Source organism: Schistocerca piceifrons, chromosome X (assembly GCF_021461385.2).
Source record: "Schistocerca piceifrons isolate TAMUIC-IGC-003096 chromosome X, iqSchPice1.1, whole genome shotgun sequence".
Taxonomy (NCBI): Eukaryota; Metazoa; Arthropoda; class Insecta; order Orthoptera; family Acrididae; genus Schistocerca; species Schistocerca piceifrons.
The window spans coordinates 881,228,763-881,241,964 of record NC_060149.1 but is presented as its reverse complement, the minus strand read 5'-3'; the positions used below and the strand labels follow the sequence as shown (position 1 = coordinate 881,241,964).

Sequence of the window (13,202 nt, the reverse complement as noted above, 5' to 3'; positions counted from 1 at the left end):
ATGATTGTCATACCACGATGCACATTATTCACATTATATAACTTAGTTTCATGTACATTTCAAACACCATAAGTAAACAGTGAGGCTGATTAATGACACGACTACTGAATATTTTAAAGCAAGCTTCAAAATGTTGACTGGGGTAGAGTTTAGAATGAGCCTAATGTTAACTCTAAATTCAACATACTTCCTTAATGAGCCTGCATCCATTTTAAAAGCATTTTTCCTTTAAAAAAAGCAATGTAATAGTGACAAGTCATTAAAGAAATCTTCAAAATGAAAAAAGGACTTGTACCAAATAGCCAGAAGAAGATTGGATGTTATGGGCGCACAATGTCGAGGTCATCTGCGCAGAACAAGAAATGTCCCAGATATGCTATATTATTATAAACAGTACTGTAACATATTAAATTGCAAAATATTCAAGAGTGTGCACATCGTCTCTAAAACTGATAAATCAGATAATAAAATAAAATCAATACAAAATATTATTAAAAGAGAGAGACAGGGAAAGAAGCCATAGAAGATGACATTATTTCTTTTAAAGAGAATGGGAGCACTGTAAAAGAAATAAAAAACATTAAACCTGTAACCCCACCTAACATAAGAAAGATCATCATGATTCTAAAAAGTAAAATTTCATACGGGGTGGATAATATCTTCAATACGACACAAAAAAGCTGTGGCTCTATAATATGAAATGTTATTAGTCACTTGTGTAATGCATCAATAACTCAGGGTGTTTACCCAGAAAGATTGAAATATGTCATTGCCAGGCCTATCAATATAAAGGGTGACTTCACAGATGTCAATAACTACCAACCAGTGTCACTCCTTACACCATTCTCTAAAAGTTTTTGAGAAGGTAATATACTCCAGGATTGTCACCCACCTGTGTGGTACTGGGGTACTTAGCCATTGACAGTTTGGATTTCAAAAGGTCATTATACTGAACCAGATATTCATACATTTTTCTGAGCACAGAAAATTTTTAAATGATAATTGATCAATGACTGTGATCTTCTGTGACTTATCAAAAGCATGCTTACTAAAGCAATAGTGTCAATTATAATAATTTATAAGAGAAGTTAAGTTTTTATGGTTTGTGGAAGTTACTGAAAGGTATTTAAAGGTTTTGCACAAATGGGCTAGCTTATATATATTAGATTTGCTACAACGTTTACGTTCAGCTATTTTTTTTTTCCTTAAGAATAATGACGAACTTGCATTTTCATTCACTGGTGTTATAAGTCATAACACTCTGGGGTAATTCCTCTCTAAGGCAAAAAGTATTCATTGCACAAAAATGAGTATTATGTGTGGAGTTCACACATGTACATCATGTTGGCATCTCTTTAAGCAGCTGGGAATATTAACTACAGCTTCACAATACATTTACTCACTTATGAAATTTGTTAGCAACAGTCCATCTAAGTTTGGTAGTAACAGAGATATTAACAAGTACAATACTAGAAGGAAAAATGATCTGCATTATTTTTACTAAATCTAACTTTGGCACAGAAGTGGGTGAAATCTGCAGATATTACTCAAAGACTGGAACTCAAAACCAGATCTTCCGCTTGTCGCTAGCAATCACCGCAACTGCATTCACCTTCTGACCATGCTTCCCACCTGACCCAAATTCATGGCCTGTTACACACTACTGACATAGCATCATGTACCCATGAACCACTGACCCACAGTTCCTGATTACTGTATGAGATTGGGCATGGTGTGCATCAGCACTGAAAGACAGCATTGCTAGTCATCGACACTACATAACTCATTGATAATCTACCGATGGAACTAAAGTGTCTGACAGATATAACAAGTGTTTTCAAATGTAGATTAAAGATGTTCCTCTTTGACAACTCCAATAAAGCAGAGGAATTTCTGAGTAAAGATAATTAGTCACTTTAATGAAAAAAGCTGTAAATTACAATGAAATTCAGTCGCACTATCCTCTGTGCCCTTGGTGGCTCAGATGGATAGAGTGCCAGCTGTGTACGCAGGAGATCCCGGGTTCGAGTCCCAGTCAGGAGACACATTTTCAACTGTCCCCGTTGACATATGTCAACGCCTGTAAGCAGCTAAGGGTTTTCATTTCATTGTAATTTCATTCTAACGAGCTGCATGGTCACAGATGGTATCTGTTCTTTTGGACATGTCCGAAAGAACAGAAACCATCTTAGTATATATAAAGCTGTAAATGGTCCACATGTAGCCACATAAATATTATTTTTTTGGTGGTTGAAATGTGTTCTATGTTTTTTCTGTTGATGCATTTCACACCATAACATTTATTGTGACTTTGGTCTACAGAACAAATAGCTAACTAACCACCCAACAAAAGTTTGTCGGATTCCCATACCTCAGGGCAGCTTTGGATAAACTTGCACAGACATTTAAAAACACAAAGGTAGGGATTAGTTTCCAAACAAAAAATATTCTACAGAAACTAATCTGATGTAACAGTAATAGAAGTGAACATTTCAGTAAATCGGGCATCTATAATATTCATTGTGGTACATGCCCAAAGTATATATTATATTGGACAGACAGGATGTCCTTTTACTACTAAATTTAAAGAACATATCAGGTAAACAGGTAGCAGCACTTCCACATTCAGTATTCATCTCAAAGAGAATACACCTAACACAGCCAGTATAGAGGCATCCCTCCAAATCCTGGACACCATACAAAAGGGCAAAACCATGAATATTTTGGAAGAAATACAAATGTAGGATCATCTCAAAACTCTCAAAACTCACCCAGAAAATATGTTAAATGAACAAGCAGACTTATTTAAGAGAAGATTTCTGGACAACTTCAATTCAGTCTCACAAAACAGTGAATGGTAGCTGAATGCTCCACGTAACTGCCAGCAGTACTTTATCTTTATCATGTATCCCATCTTTTCGAGTAGAATACTTCATTTATTTATATGACACTTCATTTCTTACAATATCAGAACATATGTTGATATACACTATGTGATCAATAGTATCTGGACACCCCCAAAGACATAAGTTTTTCATATTAGGTGCATTGTGCTGCCACCTACTGCCAGGTACTCCATATCAGCGAACTCAGTAGTAATTAGATATCGTGAGAGAGCAGAGTGGGTGCTCTGCGGAACTCATGGACTTCGAATGTGATCAGTTGATTGGGTGTCACTTGTGTCATACATCTGTAAGTGAGATTTCCACACTCCTGAACATCCCCAGGTCCACTGTTTCCAATGTGATAGTGAAGTGGAAACATGAAGGGACACGTACAGCACAAAAGCAACAGGCCGAATTCGTCTGTTGACTGACAGAGACTGCCAACAGTTGAAGAGGGTCGTAATGTGTAATAAGCAGATATCTTCCCAGACCATCACACAGGAAATCCAAACTGGATCAGGATCCACTTCAAGTACTTTGAAAGATAGGTGAGAAAACTTGGATTTCATGGTCGAGCGGCTGCTCACAAGCCACACATCACACCAGTAAATGCCAAACGATGCCTTGCTTGGTGTAAGGAGTGTGAACATTGGACGACTGAACAGTGGAAAAACATTGTGTGGAGTGACGAATCACGGTACACAATGTGGTGACCCGATGGCAGGGTGTGGGTATGGCAAATGCCCGGTGCACATTGTCTACCAGTGTGTGTAGTACCAACAGTAAAATTCGGAGGCGGAGGTGTTATGGGGTGGTCGTGTTTTTCATGGAGGGAACTTGCACCCCTTGATTGTTTTGCATAGCACTATCACAGCACAGGCCTACATTGATGTTTTAAGCACCTTCTTGCTTCCCACTGTTGAAGAGCAATTTGGGGATGGCGACTGCATCTTTCAACACAATCGAGCACCTGTTCATAATGCACAGCCTGTGGCAGAGTGATTACATGACAATAACATCCCTGCAATTGACTGGTCTGCACAGAGGACTGGCCTGAATCTGATAGGACAAATTTGGGATGCTTTGGAACAACGATTTTGTGCCAGGCCTCACCAACCGACATCAATACCTCTCCTCAGTGCAGCACTCCATGAAGAATGGGCTGCCATTCCTGAAGAAACCTTCCAGCACCTGACTGAACGTATGCCTGCAAGAGTGGAAGCTGTCATCAAAGCTAAGGGTGGGCCAACACCATATTGAATTCCAGCATTACCGATGGAGGGTGCCACGAACATGTAAGTCATTTTCAGCCATGTGTCCGGATACTTTTGATCACATATTGTATCATTGCACGAACTACCACCATGTAGTATTTTAGTTATTATTCAAATTTATGGATTATGTTTTCACGACAATTAATGTAGTTGTTGTATTTTTAGATTTGAGAAACAGAAATGTATTTGCAGTGCATGGATTCTTTGTGGCAGGACACTTTCATGAGCCCCACACTGTGTGTCCAATTCCTTCAGTAATCCAATAAACAATTTATATAAAAAGTCCAGAATGCTTTTGTACATATGCCACGATATTGTATGTACCTTCACAAATATATAGTATTTTGATTTATTCTCAGGTTTATGGATATAGGTGTTTTTACGACAGTTAATAACGTATGACAGTCCTCGTTTTTCCCATTGCCTTAAGCTTAGCATCTAAGAGTATATTTGTATATGCTATCAAAGGTTTTATGTCAAGATGCTTACATTCTATCTTAAATATAGTCCTTGGGAATGATGCAAATATGTTGAAGCTGGTTTCCACTCTGTTTTTAACCAAAATGCTGCATGTTACTGACATGGGCAGCTCTAGCTTCAAGACATTTAATTCCACCCATTACCTACTGATAAAGTTAATTAAGATGCTGTCTTTATCTGCTTGTTTCATATGTTTTCATAACAAAATGGTGTATTTTAAGCTTCACACAGATGATGTGTGTGATGAATGCTGACTTGAGCCATAGAGGTTCACAGTCTTTTTATTAATTTTATTAATGTTGACATTTTATTGGTGTTGTCCCGAATGTGAAGAAGTTTTTAAATTCCGAATCTAGATTTTTCATGGATGTACTGTGAAAAACATTTTCTGACAGTGGAATGTCTAATTTTGATGTTTACAAGATTTAGTCAAACAAAGACAAAAATTTTGAAATAGCGCTTCACCCAGCATAGGAAATGCAATGCAGCCACTGAACATACCTTATGGTAAGTTTAGACAATAAACTGCTGTTAGCCTTGTTTTGCTGTGTCTGAAAATGCACCAGCTGTTTGTCATATTAGTGACCTATCCCCCGCAGACCTTTTCCTGTATCCAAAACTTAAAACAGTGTTGAAAAAATGCCATATCAAAACCACTGAGGAGCTCAGCACAATACAACAAGAGAACTGTGCAGCATCCCAGAAAGTGCATTCCAGAAGGCTTTCCAAAAATGGAAAAAATATTGGGAACGGTATATTGCCGGTGGAAGGGTCTACTTTGAAGGGGACATTGCTTAAAATGTAGTTAATGAGCAATAAAGATGTTATAAGCAAAGTCTGTTCTTTTTTGACACCCCTCATATCGATTGCAGCTTTAACAACATAACAATGACCTCAAGTCAAAATTACAGTTGTGTAAACTGTAATAAATACCACAGTCAATGGTGAATATTAAGTCATTTAAAAATTCAATGAGACTGTAATCCAAAACAAATACAATTTCCTAAAAAAATAAATAAATAAATAAATAAAAATAAAAAAATAATAATCACAATCTCGTGTGAAAGGAATGTTTATGAATTTTTTCAGTGCTGTGTTTCAAAATTAAAACTATTTTACTCCTGTAATCAATGTTTGTGCTACAGTTACAAACATCTTTGTAGCTCCAAGCATCATACTTTGTAATTCTTTGTATCATGGAGATCTGTGAACTAATATCCCACGTAAAATGGGCTACTATGAATGGCTGTATAAATAATTATATTACAAAACATTAACAGCTGTGTCAAGAGTCACTGTCCCACTAGTCTTTTGCTATCTCTATTTTGACATACAAATCAACAACAAATCTGTTGTTTCATTTAATATATTCATACAGTAAACTGTGTCTTACATCTTAGCAAGGTAAAGTGGCTTAATATCTATAGATTTGTAATTGCAACATACATAGATAAAAGATCACTCTTCTGAGTTATACAAATACAATGCAATTTTAAATTACTGTCATTTACCTTATGATGCTGCCGATGTCTCCTTATCTTTGATATTTCTCTTAAGTCAACAGTGTCACCTTTTGGATTTACTGAGAGTGGTCCAGATGGTCTTGTTGCATCTTTCAGATTAATCCATGCTGTTATTCTCTGAGATAAAACTGTCCCCCTTGACTGAAATCCCTAAAAGAATTATGCAACAATCTGAAAATTATGACTTCAAAATATTTACATAAAAATAACCATTATTGTCCAATACCTCAACACTAATTTTTTTAAATTATTTTCAGTACAGAAATATGAATCTCAAAAACTGCATAATACCCAATAAATCTTTCATTCAAAAAGATCCTTCAATTTTGTTATGTGTAGTTATATTTGGTCATCAGCATCTACTTTCATACTTTATCTTCACCCAAATCAAAACATTACTTCAATAATGAGAACAAGAATATTGTAATAGAACACAAAACATAATCTGCAAATTTTCCGTGCAATGAATTTTATCAATGTGATTGTTTCCATGGCTCACACAAAAACTGTACAGTACAGTTCAAATGGGGGAAAAACAAAATTTATAACTACAGAATAAACATTTCACAATGAGCACAGGATGTACACTTAGGCTATTAAGTCTTACTCTGAAGCACATATCAGTCCTGTGCAAATATAACAATAAAAGAGTGTGTCCAGCTGGTTTTAATTGTTTATTACTCTGAATACCAAGCGATTAAAGTACCTAGGCATTACAGCTTTTGTTAAGATTTCTCACGTGTTGCAGTGTTTCACTTTTTCTTCCACGGTGTATCTCATACAGGAATCTAATTTTAAAAAAATAGCTTGCAATGTGAAAAGCAAAAATCCGAGCATAAAGGGCACACAATAATTTTGGTGTTAAAAGCCAGTTAATTTCATGAAAAAGACGTCATTTTTATTTCATGAATCTATCAAATATGAACAGTTTGTTACTCATATGTGCAATTTCACACTGTTTAGAAGTGCATGAACATATTTCATAACAGGATTCAACAAAACAAATAACATTTCTGTATCCACCACCATACCAGTAGTCCTGCTGCCTACAACATAACAACAATTAATTTTCTTTCCAGTAAGCACTCAGATTTGATACAGGTTTTTGCCATGTATGAGAAAAAACCCATGGCAGTTTCGTGTCCCTGCTATTTTCCTTTATTCCTGTCTAATAATCAGGTCACCTCTACAGCTTTTTGACTTCTTTCATACACATAGAACTTACATATTATTTCTGGATTCTTTTGTTAAACAAAGACCTACATCCCTTGACATAACATGTTTAAAAAGCCATATATAAATTTCAATACCATTTTACATATTTCAGAACAGAATTGTATATGAAACTTACTGGCAGATTAAAACTGTGTACCAGACCGCGACTCAAACTCAGGACTGGTGGAATTGAAGCTGTGAGGACGGGTGGTGAGTCACGCTTGGGTAGCTCAGATGGTAGGGCACTTGCCCGAAAAAGGCAAAGGTCCCGAATTCAAGTTTCGGTATAGCACACAGTTTTAATCTGCCAGAAAGTTTCATATCAGCGCACACCCCACTGCAGAGTGAAAATTTCATTCGAGAATTGTATGTGACAGTAGTTCCTTATTGGCCAAACAGATCTCATCCAGCGCACATGGCAAATAAAAACTAAAAAACTAATTTTAAAATAGGCCACATACACTGTTATCATCAACATTAGACTTCTAAAGCAAAATGCATTTTATACACTTGTAACCAGCTTAAGATATACATGTGACTACAAATCTATCAGCTATCATAGAAATATCCAAATGACAGAGCACAAAGCATTTATAAAGTAAGCCATTCTACATGAACACACTATTCGTGAAATGAACCAAGAATGCAAATTTGTGTGCAAAAAACAGTGATACAAACATTAAAATTAATGAAAACTACTACTTAAGAAGGCTCAAGAAAATGGTACAAGTAACTGAAAACAACAGATAATGCACAAAAAACGGAAAATTTGTAAAATCTGAATTTACTGCCTCCCCCCCCCCCCTTACAGAAAATAAGAAAACAGCCAACCTTTTTTTCTTCTATCATCATCTTTAGATATGTTTGTAAAACTCATTTACACTGGTATACAAAACTTAAGAATGAAAGTAACTGTGGCATGATGTGTCACTGCCAGGTAACACAGCTCAGTGTAACTTCAACCACACGCAGAATGGTACAGAAGGTAAATAAAAGAAATACACAATGAGATATGCAGAAATGACACTTCTATTCAAAGACAATAAGTACAATGAATCCACCATCATTTATGATGGTCCCTGAACTTTACAAAAGGTTGGACAGGGTTCTTAATAGTGTGTGTGATCACCATGGACAGCAATACATGCTCTGGAATGTGCACCCATGCTGACTAACAAGGTTGATAAGGAATTCTTGTGGTATGGCACTCCATTCATCCACCAGCGTGGTTGACACTTGCTGGAACCATCCAGCAGTTGGTGTGTGTGGACATGGTTAAATACATCTTCCTAATGCATCCTGCACGTGCTTGATGGGGTTTAAGTCAGGGGTATTGGGAGGCCTGTCCATTTGCCAAATATCCTCTCATTCCAAGAGCTGCTTCACCTTTGCAGTTTGATGTGGTCATGTACTCTCATCCACAAAAATTAAGTCATGACTGAATGCACCACTGGAAAACACACATGGGGAAGGATTAGAGTGTCTCAATAACGTTAACTAGTGAGTGTACCATAATCAAAAGATTTGGAGGTCAGTACACTAAAGCAACATATGCTTCCCCACACTGTAACACCTGAACCACCAAAACGATTACGTCTGATAATGTTCCTGGGTGCAATACGTACTTTCATATGACAAAAGGTGGCAACACATAATGCACCCGGGAACACTGTCAAACATGATTGTTTTGGTGCTCCTGATGTTATGGTGTGGGGAGGCATAATGTTGTGTGAATGTACAGACCTCCAAATCCTTGAAAACAAAGTATTCACTAGTCAACATTACTGTGACACTGTACTCCTTCTCCATACACATATCTTCAGGGGTGCATTCTGTCCCACCTTCATTTTTACAGATGACAATGCCCAACCACATCAAATACTGCAGGTGGAAAAACTCTTGGAAGATGATGATATTCAAATACTGCAGGTGGAGAAACTCTTGGAAGATGACGATATTCAGCAAATGTACTGGCTTGACTGTCTCCTCCATCCCCCCCCCCCTCCCTCCCTCCAACTTAAATTTCAACAAGTACACGTGGGATACACTGTGGAGACATACTGCAGCATGTCCACATACACTAACAGTCATCCAGGTGGTGTCAACCATGCTGGTGGAGAAACGAAACATCTTACCACAAGAACACCTTACCAATCTATTGGCCACCAATGAAGCACATTGCAGAGATCACATTGCTGTCCATGGTGATCACACACCCCATTAAGAATCATGTCCCGCCTTTTTTAATATCAAGGGGGCCAACTGAATTAATGGTGACTTCGGTATAATTATTGTCTTCGAATGAAAGTGTTATTTCTGTTTGTCTCATTGCATATTTCTTTCAGTTACCTTCTGTACTATTGAGCAGCACTTCTTTCTATGGGTGGTTCAAGTTTCATTTGAGCTATGCTACTTGGCAGTGACACATCATGTGAAAGTTACTTTCACCCTTAAGTTTTGCGTAACATCCGTCTATTATTGTGACAGCTGTTTGGAACTCAAAAATATTTTTGAGTGTCAAGACAATTTTGCCCCAAATGGTAATTGTTACATATGTTGTGTTCAAATCAATATGATTCAAAAAGAAAACTTTTTACTTTGTATGAATATATGAAGATGGTATCTGTTCTTTTGGACATGTCCGAAAGAACAGATACCATATTCATATAGATAAGGCTTACCAGCCAATGATCTTCTTCAGTGCAGATGCACTCACATTGCCCGAACTCTTATGGGAATCGACAGATTGACTGCCGTGAGTTATGAGCATAGTGGGCAGGGGCACTACAAATGTAGCGTGTGGACAGTAAATTGGGAATGTGGGTCTCACGGGGAGTGTGCCAGAGAGAAGTCCCCGCAGTCACACTATTCTCTGTGTCCTAGGTGGCTGAGACATATAGAGCGTCTGCCATGTAAGCAGGAGATCCCGGGTTCGAGTCCTGGTTGGGGCACACATTTTCAACTGTCCCCGTTGATATTTATCAACACCTGTAAGCAGTTAAAGGCCTAGATTTCATTGTAATTTCATTTTTACTTTCTGGTCTGGCTTTATTTTATTTTGAAGAATTTACTACCATTTACTTGTGTTTGTCAAGGATCTAATTTCATAAAATAATGCAAGTACATAGTTTATAGAACTTTCAAGCAGTAAAATATAGATGTTAAAATAAATAAAACTGATTGAACATATAGCTGAATTGGAATCCTTGTAGACTCACAATACCAGTTTTGCAACATTTTTAATTGCATCTTCTGGTATCTTTCTGTATAAAAATTACCAGTACTATTATTAAGATGAAACAATAATTACATAGTTGGAATAAATTATTTGTGGATTGAATAATTTTAAAAACATATGAAACTGGAATTGGATCAACCAGAGTACCAATCTGCTTAATGTTAAACATAAAGTGCTTGTATTATGAGCCTCTGAGAAGGTGCTAGTGTTGCATAAAAATTTTTCATATATACTGGTGCATTTCAGACTTACATTGCTGTTAAATGTAGCTATTGTAGTTTACCACTGACAAGGTGTAATGGTTGATGCCAACCCACAATATCCTCAGCAATTGCAAAAATTAAAACTTGTGTGACCACCTTTCATGTGTAACAATATTGCGAAAAGGATGCTTGTTACTTACCATATAGCGAAGCTGCTGAGTTGCAAATAGGCACAACAAAACCACTGTCAGAAAGAGTTTTCAGCCAACAAGGCTTTTGTTGAAAAACACGTGCACACACGCGCGCATGCCCCCCCCCCCCCCCGCCACCCACACACACACACACACACACACACACACACACACACACACACACACACACACACACACTAGCACAGTCTATAGCAGCTGAAGCCAGATGCTGGCTTCAGCTGCTAAAGACTGTGGTCGTGTGTGTGAGCTGGATTTTTGCGTGTGTGCGTGTGTGTGTGTGTGTGTGTGTGTGTGTGTGGGCACGCGCACGCTTGGTCTGTTTTTGATGATTTAATTGTTGGCAGAAAGCTCACTTTCCAACAGTCTTTTTGTTGAGCCTATCTGTGACTCAGCATCTCCGCTATAATGCAAGTAGCAACCATCCTTTTCATAATATTGTTACATTCCATCCTGGATTTTCCATTGTTTGATTTCACCTTTGGTGTGTGTTGTACTGGCAGGAATCCCTACAAAAGTGATAAAATTAACTATGTTGAGGACAAACACACAGCTTATTCATTTGTAAATTAGTTAAACTAATCTTAAAACCAATACCATTGAATATCAAATGAGCAGATGTCCTCTGCACTCAAGAGCATTGCAGTTGTAAATTGTAAATGTTTTAGCCAGATAATAGGAGTGGTCCTATAATATAACTTCTACTGGAAAGTGCTAACTATAATAGATAATGTCCTATCCGTGATTTGGATCAGGATTAACATTGCAACCAGCATAAATGTACAGAACTGAACTTACGGGCTGTCGTTGCTGTGTTGAGAACCTGTTACACCTCCTTAATTGATGGAAACAGTTGTAATGGCTCTCCTGTAACATCAATAGGTAGATGATTTCAAACTAGGGGCCCGTTATGTTGGAACAGTGTCATGTACCACCCATGAGAACTGAGCAGACCGACCAGCAGTCTGGGAGGTCTCTATGTGGATCACGCAGAAGAGTTACGGTGACAACACGAACTGTTAAACTCAGTTTCTCGTGTTACATCATCAATTAATTAACTAACAAGGGGAGCCTATGACGTTGGGATCACAGATTCACTTCAAACTTTGTATCCCTTTAGCGGGCCCTTAAACCAACATAATATGCAAGTAGTAAGGTGCAGCACTCTGGTAATTCCGAGAAAATCACAACAGAAGTTTTACGCATTCATTATGTAACGGATGAATCTGTTTTTATGTGCATGTTCTGAGAGTCTGTGGTGATCAGTTGATTAGTGTACAAGCTTCGTAAGTCAAACGTATATGAGGCAATGGTTCAACTCCTGCTCAAACTTTATTTTTAATCTATATTTTTTTTCATCACGGGTCATATTATTTAATTTATATGACATTTGAAAGGTTATATAATGTATAAAACCAGTTCTACTTGTATGAAGTTTTAGTGAATTTCATGATATTTGACTACTTGTTTTTTAATTAAAATTAATTATTAGAACATGTTTATAACTATCAACAAGTAAATAACGAAATGCATACAGTTTTCCTGAAAATGTATGGCTGTCGTGATTTGCGACATCCATTATACATGCAATCTGGGAAGGTACCCAGAACTACTTTGCACCTCAACACTTCGAGCTGCAGATATAGAGGCAGACCCCATTTGGCAGTTAACCAGCATATGGGTGAGACGTTGCTAATTTAGCAAGAACAAATAAAGTAGGTGCAAATTTTTTGGAATATCACAGAATTTACACTTGTACCACTAAAATGAAGGTTTACGTGGGAGACGAACCATCACCTCGTACACGTTCCATCTCCTCATACACGTTCCACCTTACAAAGCTCATATGACCACCACTCATCCACCACGAACTCTGAAGTCTGACACCTATGCACAGATACATCAGTTACATAACAGATGCGTATAACTTCTCTTGCGATTTCAGAATTGCCCAAGTAGTGCACCTTACTGCTGCTTGCACAATATGTTGTTTTAATGGCCTACTAAAGGTGCACAGAGTCTGAAGTAAATCCGTGATCCCAACATCATGGCCTCCCCTTTTACATTATAGTGTCACTTCATAAGCTAAATTATCGCTTTCGCCCGTGAGAGCACAGCATTGTAAATAATATCGCTGGCTTGTTAGTGTTCCATGGACCTGACTAGAGAAGCACG

At 37.5% G+C, this 13,202-nt stretch overlaps 1 protein-coding gene across 2 annotated transcripts in view; it reads right to left on the bottom strand.

The window, feature by feature from the left end:
* Positions 1-13,202, bottom strand: part of LOC124721699 (protein dispatched) — a 215,975-nt gene that overhangs the window by 146,899 nt on the left and 55,874 nt on the right. Inside the window, exon 4 of one of the 2 annotated variants that reach the window (XM_047246785.1) lies at positions 6,151-6,312. The exons of the other annotated variant lie outside the window; for it this stretch is intronic. Coding sequence (XP_047102741.1) covers positions 6,151-6,312 — 162 coding nt within the window. The remainder of the gene's footprint in view (positions 1-6,150; positions 6,313-13,202) is intronic. 2 annotated transcript variants of the gene reach the window in all.